General features: G+C 37.8%; 1 protein-coding gene across 5 annotated transcripts; it reads left to right on the top strand.

The window, feature by feature from the left end:
* The first annotated feature begins 9,833 nt into the window (after positions 1 to 9,833).
* On the top strand, positions 9,834 to 24,422 carry ARRDC3 (arrestin domain containing 3). 5 transcript variants are annotated; one of them, XM_055233275.2, is made up of 8 exons: positions 9,834 to 10,387; positions 14,392 to 14,473; positions 16,396 to 16,543; positions 17,554 to 17,656; positions 17,990 to 18,246; positions 18,895 to 19,057; positions 19,333 to 19,487; positions 21,694 to 24,422. In XM_055233275.2, the coding sequence occupies exons 1-8, from the start codon at positions 10,108 to 10,110 to the stop codon at positions 21,748 to 21,750; spliced, it is 1,245 nt and encodes a 414-aa protein (XP_055089250.1). In that variant the 5' UTR covers positions 9,834 to 10,107; the 3' UTR covers positions 21,751 to 24,422. The 5 variants fall into 5 exon arrangements, with proteins under 5 accessions (XP_055089250.1, XP_055089254.1, XP_055089251.1 ...); XM_055233279.2 differs by lacking the exon at positions 9,834 to 10,387 and adding an exon at positions 12,276 to 12,413; XM_055233276.2 differs by lacking the exon at positions 9,834 to 10,387 and adding an exon at positions 12,990 to 13,311.
* Positions 24,423 to 27,966: the final 3,544 nt, after the last annotated feature.

Below are 27,966 nucleotides of genomic sequence, written 5' to 3'. Positions count from 1 at the left end.
ATAAGACAAGGAAAGTGCCCTTGAGAGGCTTAGAATATTATGGAAGAGATAATATGTACAAACTATGTATAAAATTATTAAGGAACAGGATTTTAAAAGGTGCTGTGAACACAAAAGAGAAACATATCCAAACTAAGGGAGGGGAGGATGGTTACAGAAGCCTTCTCCGAAAGGGCCGTATCTTATTGATAAATAGTGCTATAGTATTTGCTTGCACTACAGCCTAATGATCAAAAATAAAGGTTCAAATCTTACCACTACCATTTACTAGCTGTTTCAGTTTGGGGACGTTACTTAATCACCTTAAGCCTGTTTTCTTCTCTATAAAATGGATTTACCTCATTGAACTCTTAAAAGGACCAAACAGTATAATGAGTGAAAAGCACAGTACCTGCCATAAAATATGCCATTATTGCGGCTGTTAACAATATGATGTGATCTCTTTCTCTCTCGCACGCACATACATCCCAGTCAACAAATAACCTCATGGATTTTGGACTTCTTAGCTAATGTATCCATGTCCTATACACCTAGAAAGGAAAAAAACTGCTTCATTCCACCATCCCTTGCCACTCCTCCCACTCCTCTCATCATCTGTTATCAGCCAAGCTTCCCAATCCCCTGAAAAGTTTTCTTGACTTCCTGTCATTACCAGACATGCCTGCCTCATGTTCGCTCTTTAATGTGAGCCTAACAACCTGAGGTGTCTCTGGACTATCTAATACGACTGTCTTCTCATCCCTCTCTGTCCCCACATCTACCAGGAGACATATCGTTGTCTGCCCTTCACTCTCATACTGCTCCCCTGATGGGACTTCCTTAATGATGTTTTGGTGATTTTTATGCAGTTCACTAAACCATCTTTGCAGTTATTCGCCACCACTATCTCCTAGCTACTGGCCAACGTTTTATTTCATTTGGGGTGACCAGCAAATTTTAAATAACTCAAATTATGTGCAAATGAACATATGACAACAAAAACATTTACAAAGTAAAATCAAGAATCACTGCAGAGACAGACCAAAAAAAAAGCAAAGTGTTTAGAACACAAAATCACTAGGGCTTGTGAAAATGAGAAAGGTTACTACTATAAATAGAATTAACAGTATCACCTTCTGTTCTTTCCCATATTATCCTCTTAAGCATCAAGAATCTATGTGACAATCGGCCAGGCATGGTGGCTCACATCTGTAATCCGAGTACTTTGGGGAGGCCTAGGGAGGCGGATCACTTGAGGTCAGGAGTTCAAGGCCAGCTTGGTCAACATGGGGTGAAACCCATCTCTACTAAAAATACAAAAAATTAGCTGGGCATAGTGGCAGGTGCCTGTAATCCTAGCTATTCGGGAGGCTGAGGCAGAAGAATGTCTTGAACTCGGGTAGCAGAGGTTGTGGTGAGCCGAGATCACCACTGCACTCCAGCTTGGGCAACAGTGACAGAACGAGATGAGACTTTGTCCCCAAAAAAAGAATCTACGTTACAATCTCGCCCTGCAACAATCTCCCATTGGGCACTTGACCATGAAGGGACTCAGTCTTAAAGGTTCTTCTCTTCTTCTTCATTCATTGGCAGAAAGACCCAAAAGATGAGCAAGGCTCAGCCCAGTATTCTTATACACTGACTTTTCTGAAGGCTTCTTCCAAGTTTTACCAAAACAGACCCAAATAATAGCAAAATAATAAATATAAAAATAAAGCTCAAAGACTTATTTCTAATCAAATGGTCCACCAGTACAAATAAAGTATTCCTTATTTCTAACCGTAAAAGATGATTTGGACATTGGAACTATTAGATAAAATGATATCTACTCTAGCTTTCAAATTTTGTTTTTAACCTGTACCTTACCAAAAAAAAAAGTATTAGTTTTTTATTATTTTAATGAGCCCTTCCTTTGGAACTTCCAAAAATATTTTGGCTTTACTAAACATTACTCCCACTTTCTAAAGACCAGGACTGAATAAATTATTTTCATCTGTAAATTATTCATGATTTAATTCTGTTCCTCACTTTGGATACTTTGTTATATGCATCTTTACAATAGCATGCATATCCCTATGCTCGTAAATTCCTTCATATATGTTTCAAAGTCCAAACTAATAAAGCATTAAATTCCTTTCTATTGCATTCTCTTCAGCAAAATAATTTGAAATTTATACATAACTACAAAATATTATATCAATTTTGAGCAAGAAATTTCAGTTGCCTCATGTTTCCACTAAAATGTATTGGCTTAAAAACGTACTTTATACTTGAACCAAAAAGACATTTGTGTTACAAAAATAATAAATATAAAACCAATTGCTGGGCCAGGTGTGGTGGCTCACGCCTGTAATCCCAACTCTTTGAGAGGCCGAGGCAGCTGAATCACCTGAGGTCAGGAGTTCGAGACCAGCTTGGCCAACATGCCAAAACCCCGTCTCTACTAAAATACAAAAATTAGTCAGGCATGGTGTAATCTCAGCTACTCAGGAGGCTGAGGCAGGAGAATCGCTTGGACCTGGGAGGTAGAGGTTGCAGTGAGCCAAGATCGCACCACTGCACTCCAGCCTGAGTGACACAGCCAGACTGTCTCAAAAAAAAAAAAAAAAAGAAAAAAAAAATTGCTGATTATCAAGGGAATTTGCTAGGTCATAGATTAAATGTGTGATTTTAAGGTTTAGCTGTCACCTAACCTGTTTCCTGACCCTGAAACAAAATACTTAGAATTCTGAGGGTAGCGAGTTCTCAGCAAACAAACTAAAATTGCCCCTCCTCCTTACAGCTTTCCCTTGGCAAACAGTTCCTTTATCACACCTACTTATTATTATTATTATTTTTTTGATATGGAGTCTCACTCTGTCGCCCACGGTGGCATGTGGTGGCACGATCTCAGCTCACTGCAACCTCCTCCACCCACCAGGTTCAAGCAGTTCTCCTTGCTTCAGCCTCCCGAGTAACTGGGATTACAGGCGCCTGCCACCATGCCCAGCTAATTTTGTATTTTAAGTAGAGATGGGGTTTCACCATGTTGCCCAAGCTGGTTTCAAACTCCTGACCTCAAGTGATCTGCCCACCTCAGCTTCCCAAAGTGCTGGGATTACAGTCATGAGCCACCTTGTCCAGTCTTTTTTTAAACTTTTATTTTAAGTTTAGGGGTACAAGTGCAGGTTTGTTACATAGGTAAACTTATGTCACGGGGGTTTGTTGTACAGACTATTTCATCACCCAAGTATTAAGCCTAGTATCCATTAGTTGTTCTTCTTGATCCTCTCCCTTCTTCCACCCTTTGAAAGGTCCAGTGTGTGTTGTTCTCCTCTATGTGTCCATGTGTTCTCATAATTTGGCTCCCACTTACAAGTGAGAACATGCAGTATTTTGTTTTCTGTTTCTGTGTTAGTTTGCTAAGGATAATGGTCTCCAGCATCATCCATGTCCCTGTAAAAAACATGATCTCATTCTTTTTTTATGGCTGCATAGTATTCCATGGTGTATTTGTACCACATTTTCTTTATCCAGTCTATCACTGATGGGCATTTGGGTTGATTCCATGTCTTTGTTATTGTGAATAGTGCTGCAATAGCTACTTCTTCAAGTAAAAGTCCCCAACACTAGGAAAGACAGTAACATAAAAACTGGGCTGATTAAGGATAGGCGAGAAGCAAAAATTCTCCCTTACAATTTTTAAATTATGATAACATAAAGATAATAATTAATAGTACATAAAACTAACTTTAGGTGGCGAACTGTTGGAAAAATATTCCATTAAACAGTACTGAGAAGTTAGTGGCAGTAAATAACAAGTTTTAGGGTTTAAAAAATCATCTATAATAGTGATCCCCTTCATCAACACAGAAAATGTGGATACCTAGAAGGGCAATATCTCCAGGTAAGGTATTGAATATGAAATTCCAGCTAGCTATATGTAAGTTTGATATTTAAAAACTGGGAACTGGTTCTTTTCTGTTGTACTTTACCACTAAAACTCAATATCCATCAAGAAAATATTTTATTATAAAAGACAAAAAAAGTCGGGTGTGGTGGCTCACACCTGTAATCTCAGCACTTTGGGAGGCTAAGGTGGGAGGATCACCTGAGGTCCGGAGTTCGATACCAGCCTGACCAACATGGTGAAACCCTGTCTCTACTAAAAATACAAAAATTAGCTAGGTGTGGTGGCCTGTAGTCCCAGCTACTCGGGAGGCTGAGGCAAGAGAATTTCTTGAACACAGGAGGTGGAGGTTAGAGTGAACCAAGATCATGCCACTGCACTCCAGCCTGGGTGACAGAACCTGACTCTGTCTCAAAAAAAAAAAAAAAAAAGATAAGAAAATAACAGATGTTGGCAGGCTGTGGAGAAAAGGGAATGCTTATATACTGTTGGTGGGAATGTAAATTAGTTCGGCCACTGTGGAAAGCAGTTTGGAGATTTCTCAATTAACTAAAAATTGAACTACCATTTGACCTGGCAATCCCATTACTGGGTACATACCCAAAGGAAAAGAAATTGTTTTACTGAAAGACCCATGCACTTGTATATTCATTACAGCAGTACTCACAATAGCAAAGATATGGAATCAACCTAGACGCCCACCAATGGTGGATTGGATAAAGAAAATGTGGTACATATATACCATGGAATACTATGCAGCTATAAAAAAAGAATGAAATCATGTCCTCTGCAGCAACATGGGTGCAGCTGGAATCCATTATCTTAAGTGAATTAACACAGAAACGTAAAGCCAAATACTGCATATTCTCACTTACAAGTGGGAGCTAAACACCGGATACATATGGACATAAAGATAGGAACAACAGACACTAGGGACTACTGGAGTAGGAGTAGAAAGGGTTGAAAAACTACCCATTGGGTATTGTGCTCACTACCTGGGTTATGAGATCAATCATACCCCAAACCACGGCATCATGCAGTATACGCATGTAACAATCCTGCACATGTACCTCTGAATCTAAAATGAAAGTTAAAATTTAAATAAATAAGAAAATAAAAACAAAAATAGAATGGGTTCTCAGGTTGCTTAAAGGCAGGGGGTTGACTTAATGACTTTAATGGGTCTCTTCAGCCCTTTCATCCCTGGGAGAATAAAATATTTCCAAATAGATATGCTATATAAGCTACATATGCTATATAAAATTATCAAAATGTTGGCCAGGAATGGTGGCCCACACCTGTAATCCCAGCACCTTTGGAAGCCAAGGCAAGCAGATCACTTGAGGTCAGGAGTTCAAGACCAGCCTGGCCAATGTGGCAAAACCCTGCCTCTACTAAAAATACAAAAAGTGACGTGGGCCTGTAATCCCCGCTTGAATCCAGGAGGTTGCAGTGAGCTGAGATTGTGCCACTGCACTCCAGCTGCACAACAGAGCTGTCTCAAAATAAAATAATCAAATGTTTGAAAAAAAAACTTTTTAATTTTTTTTGAGACAGGGTCTCACTCTGTCACCTAGACTGGAGTGCAATGGCATGAGCTCAGCTAACTGCAGATTCAACCTTCCAGGCTCAAGTGATCCTTCTACCTCAGCCTCCTGAACAGTTGGGACTACAGGCGCATGCCACCACAACTGGCTAATTTTTGCATTTTTTGTAGAGACGGGGTCTTGCTATGTTGCCCAGACTGGTCTCAAACCACTGGACTCAAGCAATCCTCCCACCTTAGCCTCTCAAGTTCTGGGATTATAGGCATGAGCTACCACACTCAGCCAGAAAATATTTTATTATAGCAAATAAAATTTTACCCTCATTATATAAAGTTGTGCATAGTCAAAAGTCAAAATTTATAAAATAGTTCAGAAATTTAGCATTCCTAATTCTTTCTGTAGACCAGACACCATTTGAGCTTAGATGAATAAACTTTACCAACTCATCTTCTACATGATAATATGCACTGTCATAGCTTCACTGGCAATGCTTTTCTTTAGTTGTACATCTGGATGGAAATACACCAAAATGTTAACAGTGGTGTCTCTGAATGGATGGACAGTAGAATTACGGGTGATTTTCTTTTAATCAAGAAATAAAATATAACAGATTAAATGGTGTTCACGTAACACAAATTATACTATTTATTAATGAAGGAGATCAGAATCCAAATTTGATAGTGAGTTTTATCACAAAATCCATAACATATTTAAAAGTCTATTAAGTATGAAGAACATAACAAACATATGTTTGTTATGTTCTTCATACTTAATATGCATTATGTTTGTAATACCTCTCAAATCTAAAAAACGAATACTACTCATTTTGCTAATAATATAGCAAATCTTCTATCCAGTCTGCATGCCAAATTTGCTGCACTGTGAGGATATTAAAGGTTAAGTCAGAGTTACAAAATCTTGAAATACAGAATTAAGACCAAAGCAAAAAAATCCCCCTTAGTCCCATAGCACTCGAGCCTATCAGCTGCTAGTTAAAATAGATTAAGCATAGATTTCATATTTTTCTTTATGAAATAGATTCTGACTACTGGTAGGGTTTTTTTTTTTTTTCAACCAAACACCAAAACTTCCAGTTGAGATGGCTTCCTTTTTTTTTTTTTAAATAAAAATATTGAGCATGTTGATATAATATGCAAAAAACTCCAAACTTGGCAGTAATCTTAACATATCTCCTTAATATCATACAACTTGATAGCAATGATCATTTATCAGTCTTTGATAGAGTTCTTGAGATTGAGTTCAAACTTGACTATATTAAGGTGAAATAGCCATTTGACTCAAAAGCCAAAAAGTTAATATAAAAAGAGATTCCTACTTAAACTCTGAAGAAGCAATGAAAGGGGGATGGGAAGCTAGTTATTCAGTCTAGCTGGAATTTTACTCAGTTGTGCCAACTGCATCCAGTGGAGGGATTAGAAAAAAGCAAAGGAGATAACATAGTAGTGGGATGTTATTCTGGGCACCAAAGCACATGTAACTGCATACTCGCAACAGTGAGACAAGCTAACAAAGGGGACAGAAGATGTACTTGACAGGATTATAGAGAGTTAGCAGATGAGTAGGAGGAGATGGCATATGAGACGTAGGCTGGGGAGCAGTAGGAAAGAGCCTTGATGGTAAAGACGAATAGTTTAAATATAATACAAAATACAATAATGGCCCAGTGAAGCAAGCTGAGAAGCCCAAGATAATGTCTACAGTACAGCATTTCAAGCTGTCTAAGGAGTAGATATTTAGACAAAAAATCTGAAAGGGGGAAGTTACGAAAGCGACAAGAGAAAACACTCAAAATCTGGTCCAAGCGTTTTTGTTTTTGTTTTTGTTTTAAGAACTGAAAAGATAAAGAGAGACCAGGAGCAAGCGGCTCACGTCTGTAATCAGGGAGGCCAAGGCGGGTGGATCTCTTGAGGCTACGAGTTCGAGACCAGCCTGGCCAACATGGTGAAACCCTGTCTCTACTAAAAATACAAAAATTAGCCAGGGGTGGTGGTGCATGCCTGTAATCCCAGCTGCTCCGGAGGCTAAGGCAGGAGAATCGCCTGAACCTGGGAGACAGAGGCTGCAGAGAGCCAAGATTGTGCCACTGCACTCCAGGCTGGGCGACAAGAGTGAGACTCCATCTCAAAAAATAAAAATATAATGAAAATGGCAGCTGGTAAGAATTTCTTGGAAATTTGCCAGTTACCTAAGTATTTAAGAAGACACAGTAAAAAGAAAATTTAAAAAATAGCAAAATACGTAATAGAGACAACTATTCAAAAGATCCTGAAAGCTTCAAACACAAAGAATAATGTACTATACAGTGACAGGAATGAAACATTTAATATTTTAAAACAATTTTCCAAACTACAAATAAATTTCTTAGAGTTCTTTTTTATTAAATGCAATTCTGGTGTATTTAAATAGCTAATTCTTATTTTTTCTGAAATAAGTTATATTCCAATTAAATAAATTTTACTAAAAAAATCTGAATTCAGGTTTTCACTAACCCTTAATAATTTTTAACATAAATGTAGACACAAATGTGCAATGAATTTATGTATTCATTGTGGACTACACTTTTAAATCCATTCCTTGCTCAGTGGTTTTTGAATGCTCATTAAATATCATTGACCTTATGCTGAGGAAAAGCTGTCATTCTAGGAAATTCACCACTTCTACCACTAGGTGGAGAAAAAACACAAGTAGTATCTGTAATCAAAGCTAGTACAAGGCACCAGGTACTTTACCTAGAATTTCCACCAGGTGTCAACCAAGAGGTGGGGAAAAGATTAGACTGTTTTTCCCACTTAAATATGCAAATTTATAATTTTACGCATAGCGATCTAAACTCTGAAATAAATGGCCTGCTGTCTAGTTTGCATATTTATACTCTTTATATATTACTACTGATTCCAAGATATTGCCTTGTCAACTAAAATCCAACCCCCAAAAGCTTAGTTTCTTTTGAAATAAAGAAAACAGCAAGACCAATAAGTTTAATTTATTGTGACTCATAGGCTCAACCTATCCAAATACACTACGCAAAAGAATCTAAAATGTTTAGACACGGACAGCCAAAAATCTTCCAAAGTATTTTTGGTCATACATATATAGAGAGAGATACAGCACCAGATTCATATTTTTTCTTTCTACATTTCTCTTGTAAGGCAGTTCTGTTGATTGCCAGTAATCTAGATGAGTTTATGCTGTTATGCTCTGAATCCCAGTGTGGTGTGACGAAAGCACTGCTATTTTTTACCAAACATACACAATAAAAAGAGAAATGTACCTATATTTAAGATGTATCATGAGAATTACTACGTTAAATGGTCCAAGGCTATCGGCCGAAAATTAAAGCTTCACACAGTTAATCCCTATTTATATACCAAATCATGCTTTTTAAAAACAATTTTATGCGCTTCACTAATTTCTAACAAAGATTTTCCGATTCTGTTGCAAACAATATGTCAGCTAAACCACTATGTCATATGCCTTTTATAAGGTAGTACTTTTTTAGGCCGAACTCTATTCTTATTCCTCTGGACACAGGAGTTGTAATCATGTCTTACTCTGCAAATCTAGCCGTAGGTGGTGTCTTAAAAGGACTTTTTCTTCCTTCGAGGAAGTGGTCAAGCTTCCCCCCAGCCCCCACCCGTGTCATCCTGGAAACAACTTGGTTGTTTTTCGGTGCTATCTAATTAAGCAACGTAGGAGAAAGAAGTTGAGGAGACAGCAAAGCCTATTGATTACATTGTACTTGCTTCTCTACCTCGCTCTTCAAAGGATTAAGGTTCCTTTGACCTAGACTGCGTTCGTTTCCACCCTGCCTACAAAGTACTGGTTTAAAAAAAAAAAAAAAAAAAATCCAAGCCAAGTATGCTCTTGTCTATGAACAATATTTATTGTCCGGTTTTATTACGCTTTCTTTAGAAATTCGATTATGCTCAACAATCGGTCGCTTGCCCAACCGGTTTCTCCCTTCCCCCATCTCTCTTCACACATCACTTTTTCCTCTTCCCATCCAGGCAGTTGGCAAAACGCTGCAGTGCCGGTAACGCACGCTTCGGGCTGGTCACTGCAGTTTATCCTTACTTGGCTTTGTAAACTCCCCACCCAGCCCTTGTCCCCTCGCGCCCCACTCTGCTATTATCTTTCTAGTAGAGTGCGCTCGGTAACGGACTCCAGATAGCACGTCGAGGGTATACGGTAGCCTGCCTACCAATAGGAGCCCACAATGAAGAGAAGTCATGTTCAGCCGGCCGGCAGCTCCAGTATCTCCTTCCCCTAGCTCTACACCTACTGTACCCGGGAGCGAGCGGGCAAGGGAGCGAGCGCGGCGCGGCGCGGAGCGGCGCGGGAGGGGGCGCGCAGGGAGGGCGGACAGCAGCCGCGGCCTGCGCCTGCGCACTGGGGTTGTTTTTCACAAAGCTGCTCTTAAAGTGAGCTGGCAGCCTTTAGCCGCCCGTCTTTGTAAGGAGACCACTGAGGCGAGCGGGAGCGCGGAGCAGCAGCCTCTGCTGCCCTGACTTTTTAAGAAATCTCAATGAACTATTTGTAGAGAATCACTGATCCGGCCTGCAACCATTTTGCACGGCAAAAATATCGATCAGTGTTAAGTGAAGATCACATTTTATATGCGATCTTGACTTTTTTGTCTTACATTATATTTTTATAGATTTTGTTATAAACATGGTGCTGGGAAAGGTGAAGAGTTTGACAATAAGCTTTGACTGTCTTAATGACAGCAATGTCCCTGTGTATTCTAGTGGGGATACCGTCTCAGGAAGAGTAAATTTAGAAGTTACTGGGGAAATCAGAGTAAAATCTCTTAAAATTCATGCAAGAGGACATGCGAAAGTACGCTGGACTGAATCTAGAAACGCCGGCTCCAATACTGCCTATACACAGAATTACACTGAAGAAGTAGAATATTTCAACCATAAAGACGTCTTAATTGGGCACGAAAGAGGTAAGTTTTTATGTTATTCAGAAGTCATTGGATTCATTTTCTTTGGAAACGTACCTTTTCAGTTTTCTGAATTAACGTGATTCTACTCCTAGCATAACTAAGCAGTTTGAGAAAGGTTAGCAAAGTTGGAAGGTTTGGATTCTCCTTGACGTTCATCGTGTGTTAAGCCGTAATGCATGCAGGCATCTGCAAAGTGACTGCAAACTACACTTATTCAACTACCTCTATACCCGGCTCGGTCTGTGCCACACGCACTTGTAGTCCATTTGCACCTTACTTATAAATTCTGCTTGAATCCAATTCAGTCGTTTTACTAATATATTTTCAAACGAATTGGTAAAAGCTGCAGTCTTAGATTTTTGCCTTTACTTGCAACCTAAGATGTAAAAACTGAACTTCGATCAAGAAATGTAATAACATTTTTAAGAGGCTTAATGCGTGTGTTTCATTTTTAATACTGGAATGCAAAAGACGTTAAAGAATTGATAACTGTTCTTTCATAAAAGGTTTCTGTGGCTTATTTTGACATATGGTATCAACACCCCACGTGTTTTTTCTCTATTCTTTCCCATTCCTTTAAAAATTTACACCCAGCATTCCTTAAAGGAATGACTATCTGTCATTATGATAGGTATCGAGTCAGTTTTAGAAGCCATTTAGGATCAGTAATTTTCTTTTCCGAGCATCATGTCTAACTTTGGAACGTGCATTCAATGAAACCCATGCCAGTCAAATGGAATTGAAAAGTATAGGGCACACGGGATTTGATTTTTGGTTAGAAGAGGGAGATAAAGGGTTGTCAAAGGGAGAAGGAGTCCTCAGATTTCCAATCTATTGTTTAAATGGTTACATTGTGGAAATATAGGAGACTCTAGGCTTGTTTTTCTAAGTTTCCACCCTTTGTTAGAAGCGGTTCAATCCTGTTTCGGACCAGTTCTGGGGGGTGGTGAGGAGGGGCGCTTCTTCTGCTCTCAGCAGATTGGTTACACGCGTCAGGTGGTGGCGATGACTTAATTCCTAGCCCAAGAAGAATATAATGTTAAAACTGGTTATGTAATTTTTGTGCCTCTCCTTTTTAATGCAGTATTTAGTTCAGATGTTGGCGATTTTTCAGAAAAAAATTAGAGACATATTTTACCTTATTTTTTATATTAAAAACCTACATCCTGGAGAAGTGCTGATGACTGAACTAAGGCAAGTGAGAAATAAAGGATGCTTTGAGGGACAGTATTAATGCATTATTTTTGAAACTATTAAGGTGAACTCAGTTCTTTAGCAGGATTTTCGTAGTTAGATACAGGTACTTTGCATCCTGAAATAATTAGTCTCTCCAAGCGTTAACACTGATAGGAGATGCAAATGCCTAATGACAGTCTTGGTATTTGTTGAAAAGCAGATAGATGACTTTGTGTTTGTACCTTTCTGAATATTGCAGCCTTTTATGAAATGGGTGAAAGAAACAGATTTTTCTTCAAGGGGTTGAGATTTGCAATGGGGGAAAAGTAGAACAACGAGATGTGAGGGCAATATAATTTCATTAGTTGCACCATGATTTCATGGTAAAGAAAACTAAATGCCCTGCACCCCCAACAAAATGCCCCCCAAACCCTGCAACGCGTAGACGAGCTCAGTCTGGAATAGTTTCAATGACTTGAAAGTGGGAGCTCTCAAACTAGCCTGGTAACTGAGACCCCGCCCCGGGCGCCCGGGATAGGCGGAGCCAGGTTTGTTAGCCTGTTGCTAAGGCGATGGCAGGCGCTGATTGGATTGGGCGCGGGCGGGTGGGGAGAGTGAGCTCGCGCCGCGTCTGGGGCGAGGCTAGGAAACCGGCGTGCGCCGGTAAAGGTTTCTCCAGAGTGACCCCCACCCAGCCCGTACTCACGTTTGTTCCCGAGCTTCTGGGGGCGCCCGGCCCGTGCCACGTCACGTTCTGTCGCCCCTCTTTTGGGCCTCCTAAGGGCCATCGAAAGGAAACGACTTCAGGCTTTAACTGAGTAGAGGGCAGACGCTCCTGCCGGCCTTACAGGTGCCGGATGGCCTTGGACTCAACTTTAACAGAAAATCCTTTTCAGATGGAAGTTGGATGGGAAGGGTTGGCAGGACCCCCGTTAGCTATCTTCCGGGTGGGAGGTGTCAGGGGACTCCTGTGAACGCTTGTTTTCCCCTTAACTGAAACAAAGCTTGTTCCCCGACCTCTCCAGTCGCCACACTGTCTACCTTGAGTTGACCTGAGGGGACAGAGCAAAGGCTGGCCCGGGAAAGAAGGAAAGTGATTCCAATATCGAAATGTGGGTGGGGGGGCTTCGACGGGTATCCTCTGCCCCCTCCACCATCGTTTTCAGAAGCCTTCGGGCCCCCGCCTCCCCTTCGCCGCCCCAATATCCCTCGCCGAAACGAAAGGTGTCAGAGTGGCCCGAGCCAGATCGAACCGGTCGCCGGCTGAGGCGTGTAAAGCGGAAGCGCCGCGGCTCGCTCTCCCCGCCCCCCGGCCAGCAGGCTAGGTTGCGCGGGCACGGGCGCGAGCGCCGCGCGACGTATGCCGTATGTATAGCGGGGCGCGCGGGCGGCGGCGGCGGCGGCGGCGGCGGCGCGCGCGGGCAGGCCGGCTGGGATCTGCTCGCGCCGGTTTAGGCCGGTCCTCTCCTGCTCCGGTCTAGTTCTTGATTGACAGCTCGGCACTTGTTTACCACGGCGCGGCCGACGCCGCTCGCCTCAATGAGACTGCTGAGCTGGCACAAAAAGGGAGCGAAGAGGGAAGAAAGGGAGAGGAAGGCGAACTTTGGGCGCCTTCGAGGGGAGCGAATTTAAATGGCCCCCAGCTCATCAGCTAGTTTTTGGTTCTGAAATCCGTTCAGGGGATTTGCACAGGGGACGAGGAAAATTGTATGGAGACATAATTGAATCACCATGATTTTTAAATAAAAGTATGGACGTATACATGCTTTTTTCCCCCCCTTTTCTCATTTAATATCAGGGAGGCATTACGTTTTTTGTGTATATTCAGTACTTTGCTGAAGGAAAGTTAAATAATGTGCCAGTTTTTCCTACTCTGGGGGCTAATCGTAAAGGTTTCTACACCAAGAAAACTAAAAGATACTTCCGTAATTATTTAGAACGCTAAATAGGCACTTTAATGATCTAGAACCCCCTCCCATATTTTCGTTTATATTTATTTATTTTCATGCCACTTAAAAAAAAAATTTGACCAAAAAAATTGGTTGTAAAATGACAGGTCATTCCCTTTTTATAGAAACTGGAAACTATTAATAATTAGACTTCATTTTTTTCAAGGATGTTGGACAATATTGTTTCCTTATAAGCAGGTACCTCCTAAATGCGGTTCTTTGTAATTATCTAAGGTATAGTTTATGCAAATTTTAGTCGTTGCTAGGACCGAGTGTTGTGATCATTTTAGGTCAATAAATAATTATTTTTAGTTATAAAACTGACATTAAAATCAGTATGTGTGGCTTTTTTTTTTCTTTTACTCCATCTATTTGACAAACTTTTCTAGTGGTTTTGGAGTATCTATTCTATTCACATCTGGTATTATTCCCCCTAAACTGACATATTTTAAGAGGGTTGCATGAACAGTTTTTATTTGATACATTATAGTCTTAATGTGATAAATTTAAGCAAACGGTTGGAGACAAAGGATAGCGTTATCTTACCATGATGTGAGACCCGAGCCTTTTGAGTATATATACTATTTTATAAACAGATACTTTACAGTTTGGGTTATTTTCCATTAAAAAAAAAAAAAAAAAAGCCTGTGGGGTGTGAGTATTCATTATCCCCATTTTACAGATAAGGCAGCTGAAGACGGGATTTTTATTTTGTCCTGAGGAAATGATGAAGTTAGAATTAGAACTCAGATCTCTCAGACTTCAAAGATTGTTTTGTGGTCTTAATTGTTATGTAAGCATCTTTAAAGTTATGCCACCCTGCGGAGTATGTAAATGTTGAATAATAAATTCTTTGTTTTCTTTTTATGTTTGTTTTAGATGATGATAATTCCGAAGAAGGCTTCCACACTATTCATTCAGGAAGGCATGAATATGCATTCAGCTTCGAGCTTCCACAGACGTAAGTATTATAAATAATAGGCATTTTTATAGGTACTCATGACCAGAGCATTATTTTAAAATTAAGTATTCTAAATTTAAACATTTTTAGTTGAAAAAAAACCCTTTTCATTACTGAAACTTGCTAGAGGAAAACAATATATTAAACATAAGAAGCTATTTTTAGTCTAGCGTGGCAAAATTATAGAAAGTATACTCAATTTTCAGTATTCTAACCTAAACTTTATGAGGTTTTTAAAATAGGAATAGGGTTTCCTTTAACATGAGTGAATTGGAAGGTGCTAGTCAAATAATAACCACTTTATACTCAGTTTATTATCAATTATAATTATGAGAAAAGATAGACCCTATCAAGTCTTAGTAGCTTCAATTTATAAAAAATTCTGTGTTCTACCTTTTCTGCTAATACTAACCAATAGCAGTAAGTTTCAAAAGTAAAAATAATTAGGAATATCCTAACTTTAGAAATGTTGTTGTTCTGATATGAACTTAATAGCTTCTGTACAAAGAACTATTGGGAAGGTCACACAAGAGATGTGATCCAGGCTTAAAAGGAAACATACATCAAGGATACATTAATATAAAACTTGGAATCTAGTAAGAAAGGAAAAAGGAAAGTGGTATATTCTTAAAGTAATGACAGATTGTTGGAAGAGATGATACAAACTTTTTTTAAAAAAATAATGCCTTTTAGCAAATATTAAAACCTGCAAAATGGCACTTGTGGTGATTATTCTGGAGAATAAATAGATTACATAAGATTTTGTCAGGTGACAAATGTACATAATTCTACATTTGTTAATTCTATTGCTTGAGATGTTATATATATAGAGAGAAGTCATAAATGGTATTTTTTAGAAAATTCTATTTACTATATTATTTGAGAATTTTATTTGGAATATAATGCCCTCATCTAATTTCTGAGAAAAATATTAAAGTCTGTTGATAGAATAAGGCCAGTATGGGGCCTGAGTATTTTTCAGCGTCATTTAATGTTAAAAGTTCTATCTGTAAACCAAAGTCATTTAACATAAATTTTGGATAACTATTAGCATACAGTTTAAGATTTTATTTATCTGCTGTACAAGTTAATGTGGGAGTCTAAAATGAAAAAGAAAAATATGAAAACACCAATGTTTCTTATGCTAATCTAAGCTAGCACTCTTGTAAATAAGTGAACATTGAGTATTTTACTAATTAAATTATGAAAAAGATACTGAACTCGCTAAAATAAAACCTTCCACAAGTAAAATCTGACAGTTAAAAAAAATTTGTTTTTTTATTCTCTTGACATAGATCAAGAGGACTATTTTCTTTTTCTTTTGAAGCCTGCAAAGTTAGAGAACAGCCAAACAAGAATTAGAACATGAGTAAACTGAGAGATACAAAAGTAGTTTTTCAGTAAACTTATGAAATGTGAAATTTTTGAAACTATAATGACTATTCCAGGCCTTTTCTAGACCTTAATTTGTTGCTATAAAAAGATGATAATTCCTGTCTAATGAGAAGTGCAGTACTATAGGGAATTTGGTCTGAATGTTAAACCAGTGTCTAGAATTTATCAGTAGAAATAGTTAAACCATTCTCAACTTTGTGTTTGAATTCTTGGCCTTTTCAAAAAATGTCCATTAAACTTTCATAATTTTGCCACCATCATTAAAAGTAGCCTCCTCTTAGTTTAAATGGATTGTATTCTTCTGGCTTTTTAAAGCAAAATTTTAAAGATATTTATTGTTTATTCTTACTTAGAAATAGGAAGTTTTTTCCCCAATGACTTATCCCTTTGGAAATTTTTTAAATTATATGTTTGATACCTCATTGGAACATAAACAATACAATATATTAACACTTCTATTCTGACCTACTGTGTAATTGTTAGAAAGAGGTATAAAATTAATATATTGACCTTTATATTCTGCACAGACCACTTGCTACCTCATTCGAAGGCCGACATGGCAGTGTGCGCTATTGGGTGAAAGCCGAATTGCACAGGCCTTGGCTACTACCAGTAAAATTAAAGAAGGAATTTACAGTCTTTGAGCATATAGATATCAACACTCCTTCATTACTGGTAAGAATTGACTGAAGTATTTATTCTTTGTTTTTGGCATATAAATATTAAATAATAATCAATCACCTAAACTATGCAGTTGTTATAATTTAAAAATACTGGTTTTCTTTTAAAATTTCATAAATACACATTTTCTTAAATACAGTCAAGAACACTGAAATTAATGAAAAATATGGTCATATTTTTGACATTGTAGTACCTTTAAGTAAATATAAAACTAAGACCAGTATATGATATGAAGTATCTCTTACTCAGAGTATGACAGCCATAACAAAAAACAGATCTGGTCCTTGGATGATTTGAGTGGAAGAAGAGCAGTAGTAATCTTTTATTATAATACAATATCACTTACTTGACAATATCATAATCTAAAATTTGAACTATACTTTGTTACTCCAATAGAGGGATAGTTGTCAAATAATGGGGAATCATTAGTTTCATTAAAAAACTTAACTCCTTTTTTAAAGAAATCTATTTTTAATTTCATTTGTCTGAAAATAATTCAAATTTGACTTAAAACTTTATTTGGTTTAAACAAATGATAACATCTTTAAAGCACGTAAGAAATGGGCATTTTCCTTTTTTACATATTGATTTTTTTATATTCTCAGAGAAAGATGTTAACATTTGGAATTATAATCAGATTGCTTTCTGTGCTGCCTTTTTAAGGCAGTTTAAATGGAATGTGGAAAGGGTTTTTTTTATTTGGTTGGTTTTTAATTACTATATTTGTAAATAGTGTGAGCTAAAAAACTATGTTTATGGGATAGGCTGTAAACCCTTTGCCTTTTTTTTCTAATTGAATGGAAATTTATATAAAAATAAAAGTAATGGTATAATTCAAAGCCATCGGTTAGTTAAAAAATAAGAAGTATGTCTGGATACAAAAAAAAAGCAAAACCAGTTTTAATTTTTAATTTTCCACAAATTTAGGGTTATATTTTAAAATATTCTGGTATTGATTGTACCAATCCATACACTGACCTTTTTCTCTAATTTTTTTCTTACAGTCACCCCAAGCAGGCACAAAAGAAAAGACACTCTGTTGCTGGTTCTGTACCTCAGGCCCAATATCCTTAAGTGCCAAAATTGAAAGGAAGGGCTATACCCCAGGTATGTAAGAGGTAGATTCCCACAAAAAAACTTTCTTCACTTAGCTTTTGTGTATAAATTTATAATATGACTACTAAATATAAACATAATATAGTATTCTTTTGTGAAATAACAAATTGTGCTTATCCATTTGTTTTTTTCACACAGTAGAATGTAGTTTCCTTTTTCAAATAGCTACTGATTAGTTCATTTCTATGACTCAAGTTATTTGCAGTTCCTTGGATACCTTTTCATGTATGTTAGTTGCACTTTCTTACTTTTAGCTTTAAGAATCTTGACTTCTTTTGTTGTTTTTTTCTAACAGTAAATATGTGTATATTTTTCTCTCTCTAGGTGAATCAATTCAGATATTTGCTGAGATTGAGAACTGCTCTTCCCGAATGGTGGTGCCAAAGGCAGCCATTTACCAAACACAGGCCTTCTATGCCAAAGGGAAAATGAAGGAAGTAAAACAGCTTGTGGCTAACTTGCGTGGGGAATCCTTATCATCTGGAAAGACAGAGACGTGGAATGGCAAGTTGCTGAAAATTCCACCAGTTTCTCCCTCTATCCTCGACTGTAGTATAATCCGTGTGGAATATTCATTAATGGTATGTACACATTTAAGAGGTTTTTTCCTTTCTTTTTTCTTTTTTGCAACACCTGTCACCCAGGCTGGAATGCAGTGGCACAGTCTCAGCTCCGCTGCAGCCTCCGCTTTCTGGGCTCCAGTGATCCTCCCACCTCAGCTCCCAAGTAGCTGGGACTACAGGTGTGCCTGTAGCCATGCCTGGATAATTTTTGTATTTTTTGTAGTGATGGAGTTTCACCATGTCGCCCAGGTTGGCCTTGAACTCCTGGGCTCAAGTGATCCATCCACCATGGCCTCCCAAAGTGTTGGAATTATAGGCGTGAGCTACAGTGCCTGGCCCAAGAGGTCTTTGGTGTTTTGTTTTGTTTTGTTTTGTTTTTAAGTCTTAAAGTTATGACATAGTTTTGTCTTATATCCAGGATTTGATTTTTTTAATTCCTATATAGTGACATATAAAATACATAACTCTTTATATAGTTTGACTTACAATTATACCATATATGTAAATGTACTACACAGAATTATACATGAAAGAGAAACTTTTCATGTATGTAAGTTATAAAATGAAATAAATGGGAGTTTCAAATAACATTAAAATTGGTTATTAGTTTTTGAAAAGGAAATCATACTTGGCATTCTAAACTTAATATTTCTTTGCAATGTTTAGGTATATGTGGATATTCCTGGAGCTATGGATTTATTTCTTAATTTGCCACTTGTCATCGGTACCATTCCCCTACATCCATTTGGTAGCAGAACCTCAAGTGTAAGCAGTCAGTGTAGCATGAATATGAACTGGCTCAGTTTATCACTTCCTGAAAGACCTGAAGGTAATTTGATAATACACATCTAAGCTTAATCTCTTACTGTGATTATCAAGAAAATTATTTTGCCTCTGATATTTTATGACCCTAGATGAATGTAATCTTTCCCTAAAGAAAGTAGATGTGCCCCTAATATTCAGTTTTGATTATATGTCTTCATAGTTTTGATCACCAAACAATAATTATTTTACCTTGACATTGCTTTTTAATACCTACTATTCTGTGTATTTTGACATGCATAAGAACATGCTGTTCGAATTGCGTGTATCTTTTTCCTTCAGCGCCACCCAGCTATGCAGAAGTGGTAACAGAGGAACAAAGGCGGAACAATCTTGCACCAGTGAGTGCTTGTGATGACTTTGAGAGAGCGCTCCAAGGACCACTGTTTGCATATATCCAGGAGTTTCGGTTCTTGCCTCCACCTCTTTATTCAGAGGTAAGTACCTACTCCTTAAGTATGAAATGAACTGGCTATCTTGGGAAATAGCATTGCAGGCATTTTTTTTTCTTAATGTTATTAGATCTTGATTATCATGATAATAACAGAATAAATAATTTAAAACAACAGATTAAAAGTTAAGATTAGGGTCGTCAATATTTACTAAGTTTGACGCAGAGGTAGGACTGTTCACTTATTAGGGAATTAAGATAATGATCTAACCTCATGTTGAATTACTAGTTTTTTTTCTCTTAAACTTGTATCTTGAGACACATTTTTTGAAGGAAGAATTTTGCATATCCAAGCATCGATAGGAAGAACTGGCATTTTGCAAACACTGATTAAATAGTAGAATTTATCTTATTCATGATGCTTTTCCAATTGCATATTTTGACATTCTCAGTCATAAGAAATAATGTATTTGTAATAACATCTTAAAACAACATTCCCACATGGTTATACTATTTTCATTCATCTCATATTGATGGCAGCTAAGCACTTAAATGTAAATAAAACATGGCCCTTAGGAGAAACCCACAGATTACTGAGGAAAACAAGCTAAGAAGCAAAATATTACGTAATAATGTGATAAAATGCACAGCTCATTTGAGGAGCAGCTTATTAGGTCTTGGGCATCAGGTGGGGCTTCTTGAAAAGGTGACTATTAAGCTGAATTTTGAAGAATGAGTAGTCCTCAAAAGGCAGGAAGAACAGTGTATGAAAAGACAAGGAGTGAGTAGGTGGGGTGTCCAGTAATTTCAGGATATTTCAGAGTGACTTTAGCCACTAGTACACATTTTTAAGGGGTTTTGGAGTTGGTTTTGATACCAAAAAATTCTGTAAATTACTAGAATCAGCTTTTTCTTTTGGTTACTGTAATTTACATAGCTGTTTTACTCTGAAATATTACTCCCAAATTAAACATTAGGGGATTATTCATCATATTTCTCTTTTTTTTTTATTAACACCATAACTGGAGGGGTCAGTTTTCCTTTGGATGTGATGATATGAGATCTTCTTCATTCATTGATTATAGAATATTCAGAATTATTGATGAGACATAATTTTTTTCTATTTATTTTCTAATACATACAATTTCTATTAGATGCTAAAAGTGTTCTGCCACTTGTTACAGATTTTGTCATTACATTTTTACTTGGACATTTCTGTCTTGCTTATTAAGTCAGTCATTTCTGGCTTGATTTGAGGCTTCCTGGCTGTCCAAGGAGGCATTTTAAAAAGAATGACAATCTAAGTATAGTTCACTTTTAAGCAATTTGTGGGAAAATTCTGCCTCCTTTTAAAAAGCACTAAAGATAATTTACAACTTTTAAAACGCTAAAATATGTTCAGGGTGTGATTTAACTAAAAATTATTTGGCTTTTTTCCTTCAAAAGTGTGTTTTACCTAAAGCTTCTGAGGCAATTTGGGTTGTTCCACATTTAGATGCAAGCGGATGGGTCTCGTCCAAAAGCTCTTTCAGTAAAAAATATATTAAACCCAACAATTTGCTTTTCTGTGACCATTCTCTTTGTACTTCTGAGAAGCAACTTTTCATTAAAAATATGTGCATATGAAAGTCACTCTGAAGATAAAGAAGGTGGGAGGAAATTATTTCCTGATACACTGCGTTTTTGGCCCTCTCTGGGATTTTACACCCATGAGTTATTACCTCACATAAGCACATTGTTTATGTGAGTAAACAAATTGTTTGCACATTGTATAAACAAAGAGCATTGTTTATACGTTTCATTTTTCCAAAGTCAGAGGAAGCGATGAGTTAACTTTTTTGTAGAAGGATAAAAGGGGTACTTAACAAAAGGAGATGATTGCTATGAAGATATTTTATGTTGTATATTTAGGTCTTAATTAAGTACTACTAAAGTACTGTGTAAAAGTCTTCATTCACTGATAAAATTTTACTGTTAATTTTTGTGAAATACGGGACTATTCAGACATGCCTTTATAAATCTTATTAATCTAGTAATTAAATATCAGGTACTTTATAGGTACCAGCACCCTTTCCTCCCCACATAGCATTTCAGGTATGAAAAGACAATAATTGGATATAATATGCTAACAAGCTGTGTTTGCTTCCTCTGATTACATTTCTTGACTATTACTCAGAATTGTAGTCATTTGTTACATTCTTCCTAGACCTCATGAAATAACTCTGTAAACTTTTTTTCTCATTTCTTTCTAGATTGATCCAAATCCTGATCAGTCAGCAGATGATAGACCATCCTGCCCCTCTCGTTGAAGGAACACTTGGTTGAATCAAGTTGATGTGGGTTCCGAACTGTATCTCTTCCGGCTGAGGACAGAGAAGTATCTTGGAGACACATTTCAGAGGAAGTGGAATTGCTTTTGCCCAGAAAAATGGCGAATACATGAAACAACCAGTGATGATGCTTTAGAAGCCTACAGCAACATTCTGGGGCTGCTCCAACATGCTTGAAGATCTAAGCTTTTCTCTTTTAAAACTGGCACATACACTCAGAGCAGTCTTCTTAGCCTATGGTCGTACGTGTCAAGACATCACGTTGTAAAGAGGGATGATTTCCTTCTTTTGATTTGAAAATTTGCACATGCTCAATGCTTACATTGTGCGGTTCGATGTCACTACAGCTTCTTTTTTTTTTTTTCTATTTTTGCCAGACTCTTGATACTCTTAAAACTTGTTTGTGGTCAGCACAACAAGGAACAAAACAAAGCTTTGAAAAAACTTTAACATGAAAAAACGCACTGACATTTTTTTTTTATTTAATATAGCCTGGACTTTACCTGCGTATGCACATGCTCAGAATTGTCTACTAGGCTGACCATGTATCACCTCTTCAGCTTGGATCCAATTGTGGATTTATTTACAAACATCAAATGCCTTCAAGCCAATCCTTTTTGCTGTATGTTTTGCAGCCTACTGTAGTAGATACGCAACAGATAATGTGGGGAAAAAAGAGATAAGAGGAGGAAGCTAATAAGAGACTGTCAAGATTGTATACCTTCTTGGTTTCTTTTAAGAATTTGTTGCCTTTCTACTATTACAGCAAAGCAGCATTTTGTTACTGACTGCCTAAAATCACTTAATCTCAGGTGAACGCATCACTTGCCAAACTGTTGGAATGCTATTTGTGTTTTGTTGCACTGTTTTTTTCGTTTGTTTGTTTGTTTATTTGGTTGGCTTTTTGGAGAGGGAAATTTGGAAACGGGACAAACACAAAAGTTACACACCCACATTCCCTTTTTATCATGACATACAAGAAGAAACTAGCAGAGCTAAAAATGGAATGAAGAAAGGCAGTATGGCAGGCACCAGCAAAGAGTTGAGGGCTGTTGCTCTTAAAAATTATTTTTATTATTATCATTTTAAAAGTATGGAAGTTTTCCATTCACTGGGGAAAGGAGGGAAAAGTGCATTTATTTTTATACAGAGTTACTTAATTACCTCCAAAACACATATGTTGGAAATCATTTTTGCTGGTGCAAAGTATATTAATGAGCAGGAATACATATATTGAGGTTATGATTAGAGAGCTCAATTTGTACCTTTGCTATCTTGCTCAAGCTTGATATAGCATGAAAACTCGACTTTATTCCAAAAGTAACTTCAAAATTTGAAATACTAGAAGGTTTGCTGCGATAAATCTTTTGGATTTTTGTGTTTTTCTAATGAGAATACTGTTTTTCACTACCTAAAGAACAATTTGCTAAACATGAGAAATCACTCACTTTGATTATGTATAGATTACATAGGAAGAACAATCACATCAGTAAGTTATAGTTTATATTAAAGGTAATGTTCTGTTGGCTCATAACAAATATACCAGCATTCATGATAGCATTTCAGCATTTTCCAAGGTACCAAGTGTACTTATTTTGTTGTTGTTGTTGTTGTTGTATTTTAGAAGGAATTCAGCTCTGATGTGTTTAAAGAAAACCAGCATCTCTGATGTTGCAACATACGTGTAAAATGGGTGTTACATCTATCCTGCCATTTAACCCCACAGTTAATAAAGTGGCTGAAAATAATGGTAGCTCTGGCTTGGTGCTTGACCTGGTTAAATACTGTCTTAAAGCTCATACAAAACAAATAGGCTTTTCCATAAGTGGCCTTTAAGAAAACATGGAAGACAATTCATGTTTGACAAATGCTGACAGGGTGAAGAAAGCCCAGTGTAAAAATGAATCGCGTTTTAAGTGATTCGGTTAAAGGGTTTGGGCTCCCGTAGCAAACTAATACTAGATAATAAGGAAATGGGGGTGAAGTATTTTTTTATTGTTGAATCATTTTGTGAATGTCCCCCTCAAAAAAAGCTAATGGAGTATTTGGCATAAAGGGCATTTGGTGGTTTTATTTTTGTTTGGGGGGGATTGTCAGAAAATCCCTTTTCTCTCTTAAGTCTGACTGACTAGGGAACAATTGTTGATATGCATAGCATTGGAATACTTGTCATTATAGACTCTTACAAACAACATATGAAGCAAGAATGACCAATATTCTGATAATTGGCACTGGATCACAAAATGTGATAAAACTTTAAATGTATAAAACTTTATCAAATAAAGTTTTATTTTCCCCTTTAAAATGTATTTCTTTAGAGGCATTACTTTTTTAAAAATATTGGTCAATTCCTGACATAAGATGTGAGGTTCACAGTTGTATTCCAGTATTCAAGATAGATTCCTGATTTTTCAATTAGGAAAAGTAAAATCCAAAATGTTAGCAAAACAAAGTGCAATATTAAATGTTTGCTTTATAGATTATATTCTATGGCTGTTTGTAATTTCTCTTTTTTTCCTTTTTTATTTGGTGCTGAATATGTCCTTGTAGGCTCTGTTTTAAGAAAACAATATGTGGGAAATGATTTAATTTTTCCTATTGCTCTTCCTTGTGGAAAATAAAGTGTTTTGTTTTTTTTCTGTTTTGTATAATTGTTTGGAGATTTATTTGAATCTTTATCATATTAGTAACTCACCGTACATGCAAACACATTAAACTATTATAATTGAACTCTATTTTAAGCCATTCTGGGTAAGAATTGTATCTAGGTCTATACTAAAGAAAATTACTGACCAACTCCTAGGCTAAAGCAGTCCTCCTGTCTCAACCTCCGAAGTAGCTAGGACTACAGGTGCACACCACCACACCCAGCTAATTTTCTAAAATTTTTGTAGTCGTGGTCTCACTTTTACCCAAGCTGATCTCAAACTCCTGGCCTCAAGTGATCCTCCCAACTTGGCTTCCCAAAGCACTGGGATTACAGGCGTGAGACACCATGTCCAGACTAAATTTCAATCTTAAATATGAAGCAAACTTAGCCAGGTAAAATAATTCACTTTGAAGCACCAATTCCTTCTCATTGTGTTGTGTTCAGATTACCAGTATTTCAAGAGTACATAAACATAACATAGTTACATTTTTTTTTTTAAGAGAGTGTCTCACTTTGTCACCCAGGCTGCAGTGTAGTGGCAGGATCTCGGCCCACTTCAGCCTTGACTTCCCAGGTTCAAGCAATCCTCCTGCCTCAGACCCCCAAGTAGCTGAGGCTACAGGCATGCCCCACCACACCCAGCTAATTTTTGTGTTTTTTGTGGAGATGAGATTTTGCATTGTTGCCCAGGCTGGTCTCAAACTCCTGGACTCAAGTGATCCACCCTACTTGGCCTCCAAAGTGCTAGGATTACAGGCACAAACCACCACACCCGGCCTAAAAGTTACATTAATTTCTAATTTTTGAAGAATATTGCTAAATTTCTTTAAATTTTAAAAACAATATTCTTTGTCTTAAAAGAATCTTAATTTTATAGTGTCTGATAACCTTAGAAGTACTTTTGGAATCACGTAGAATTTTTCTTCCGTGTTTATACATTAATGCATGAATTACCAAGTTGTATATTGGCCTTACTATATGATTCCCCAATATTTCTTCCCAAATATATATTCACATGCAAGGTATGTTAAAACGAGGCATCTAGACATACATTTTGGGTTTTTTGTTTTGTTTTTTGAGACAGGGTCTTGCTCTTTTGCCCAGTCTGGAGTACAGTGATATGATCACAGCTCACTACAGCCTTGACCTCCCAGGCTCAAGAGATCCTCCCACTTTAGCCTCCCCAGTAGCTGGTACTAGAAGCATGTGCCACTACGCCTGCTAATTTTTTTTAAATGTTTGTAGAGCTGGTGTCTCGCTATGTTGCCCAGGCTGGTCTCAAATTCCTGGTCTCAAGCAATCCTGCTGGCTTCCCAAAGTGTTGGGATTACAGGCAAGAGCCACAGAGCCTGGCATAGACATACAAATATATACATTTTGTATACATTTATAGCTAATTAATTTTAGGAAGTACTGGCATCCTTTTCACTCAACCAGAAGCCAGCGATAACATAGTAATGCCTTAATACATTAAGGAATAACAAGCCAGGCGCATAATCCCAGCACCTCTGGAGGTCGAAGCGGGTGAATCTCCTGAGGTCAGGAGTTCGAGATCAGCCTTTCCAACATGGGAAAACCCCATCTCTACTAAAAATACAAAAATTAGCTGGTCGTGGTGGCATGTGCCTGTAATCCCAGCAACTCAGAAGGCTGAGGCACAAGAATCACTTGAACCCAGGAGGCAGAGGCTGCAGTGAGCCAAGATCATGCCACTGTACCCCAGCCTGGGTGACAGAGTAAGACTGTCTCAAAAAAAAAAAATTGAGGAATAACAATGACAGTGTGGAAGAGGGGACTTGCAGAATGAGAAGGGTAGACCTAGATTCTGGGTTCAGTAACTTTAGATGGAGCATTGAACAAAATGCAAGTTGGTTTTCTTATCTACAAAGTGAAAAAGTAGCTACCCAAGGTCATTTTCACCACTGGAGGTGTGAGCTTATATATCTTTTTTTTTTTTCAAGACTGGGTCTCTATCCTCCTGCCTCAGCCTCCAGATTAGCTAGCACCACAGGCATGTGCTGCCATGCCCAGCTAGTGTTTTATAGAGACAAGAGTCTCGCTTTGTTGCCCAGACTGGCCTCAAACTCCTGGCCTCAGGTGATCCTCCCCCTTCAGCCTCCCAAAGCTTTGTTACACATATTTTAAGTAAGAAGATAATGCTGTAAATCAGTCATATTGGACAGTCACCACATTGCTTCTAGGACTGTATTGGAATACTTATAGACGTTGAGTTCAACGTCCCTTAGGTTACATAAGAGCATGAATTATATCCTGTTTTTGCATTAACTACACTTCGATCAAAGTCCTATTGCCATTAGTTATAATTTGTTGAATGGCTGAACTTGGTATATTTATCAGGACTTTTGGTTGTAGGATAGGGAGAAATTCAGACTAGCTTAAGAAAAAACTGAATATATTAACTTGTAATTCCAGGAATAAAATATATTAAACACATCTGAATCCAGGAATCCAAATAATGCCCCGAGGACATACTCTTTTAGTGCTTCATCTTACCATTTTTTATATTGGCCTTATTCTTTCATATTAGCCTTACTTTTTCATGTTAGATGGACCAGGAAAGACGACCCCTTTTATAGTTGAAGGATGACATACCACCTAGAGTCCTAAATCACCTTTTTTTTTTTTGTTGGAGTCAAGGTCTGGCTCTGTCACCCAGGCTGGAGGAAAATGGTGCGATTTCTGCTCATTGCAACCTCCACCATCTCACAGGCTCAAACCATCCTCCCACCTCTGCCTCCCAAGTAGCTGGGACTACAGGCATGCGCCACCACACCAGCTAATTTTTGTATTTTGGGTAGAGATGGGGTTTTGCCATGTTGCTCAGGCTGGTCCTGAACCCCTGGCCTCAAGCAATCTTCCCTCCTGGCCTCCCAAAGTGTTAAGATTACATGCATGAGCCACCGCACCTGGTGCCAAAATCACTTCTTAAGAGAGATTGTGATTGGCCAATACCTGGGTCACATTTTATACCACATAAAATGGGTTTCTCAATAGAAAGAGTTCTGTTTCCAGAAAGGACAAAGAGATTACTACATTCTTGCTATTTCAAGTGATATCCAAACCAGCAGCAATGGCATCCCGCAGAAGCTCATTAAAAAAATCGACTATCATGATCTACCCTAGAACACTGACCCACATGACTCAGGTGACATTTTTGAGATAGAACTTCGTAACTACTGAAGTAGTAGGCAGTTATACCTTCAATTTTTTTTTTTTTTTTTTTGAGACAGAGTCTCACTCTGTTGACCAGGCTGGAGTGCAGTGGCACAATCTCGGCTCACTGCAACCTCTGCCTCTGGGTTCAAGTGATTCTCCTGCCTCAGCCTCCCTAGTAGCTAAGATTAGAAGTGCACACCACCACGCCTGGCTAATTTTTGTATTTTTAGTAGAGACGGGGTTTCGCCATGTTGGCCAGGCTGGTTTCAAATTCCTGACCTCAAGTGATCTGCCCACCTCGGCCTCCCAAAGTGCTGGGATTACAAGCATGAGCCACCGCACCCAGCCTTACCTTTGGAATTTTTATG

The sequence above is a fragment of the Symphalangus syndactylus genome, chromosome 11 (assembly GCF_028878055.3).
Source record: "Symphalangus syndactylus isolate Jambi chromosome 11, NHGRI_mSymSyn1-v2.1_pri, whole genome shotgun sequence".
NCBI lineage: Eukaryota > Metazoa > Chordata > Mammalia > Primates > Hylobatidae > Symphalangus > Symphalangus syndactylus.
Note: the sequence above shows the minus strand (reverse complement) of the source record. Positions and strands in the feature narration are given on the sequence as shown.

Excerpts from the sequence above, each read along its gene's own strand:
- ARRDC3 (XM_055233275.2), top strand. The coding sequence starts at position 10,108 with ATGGTGCTGGGAAAGGTGAAGAGTTTGACAATAAGCTTTGACTGTCTT. Across the intron at positions 18,247-18,894 it reads GTGTGGAATATTCATTAATG|GTATATGTGGATATTCCTGG; the intron begins GTATGTACACAT and ends TGCAATGTTTAG. Across the intron at positions 19,058-19,332 it reads ACTTCCTGAAAGACCTGAAG|CGCCACCCAGCTATGCAGAA; the intron begins GTAATTTGATAA and ends TTTTTCCTTCAG.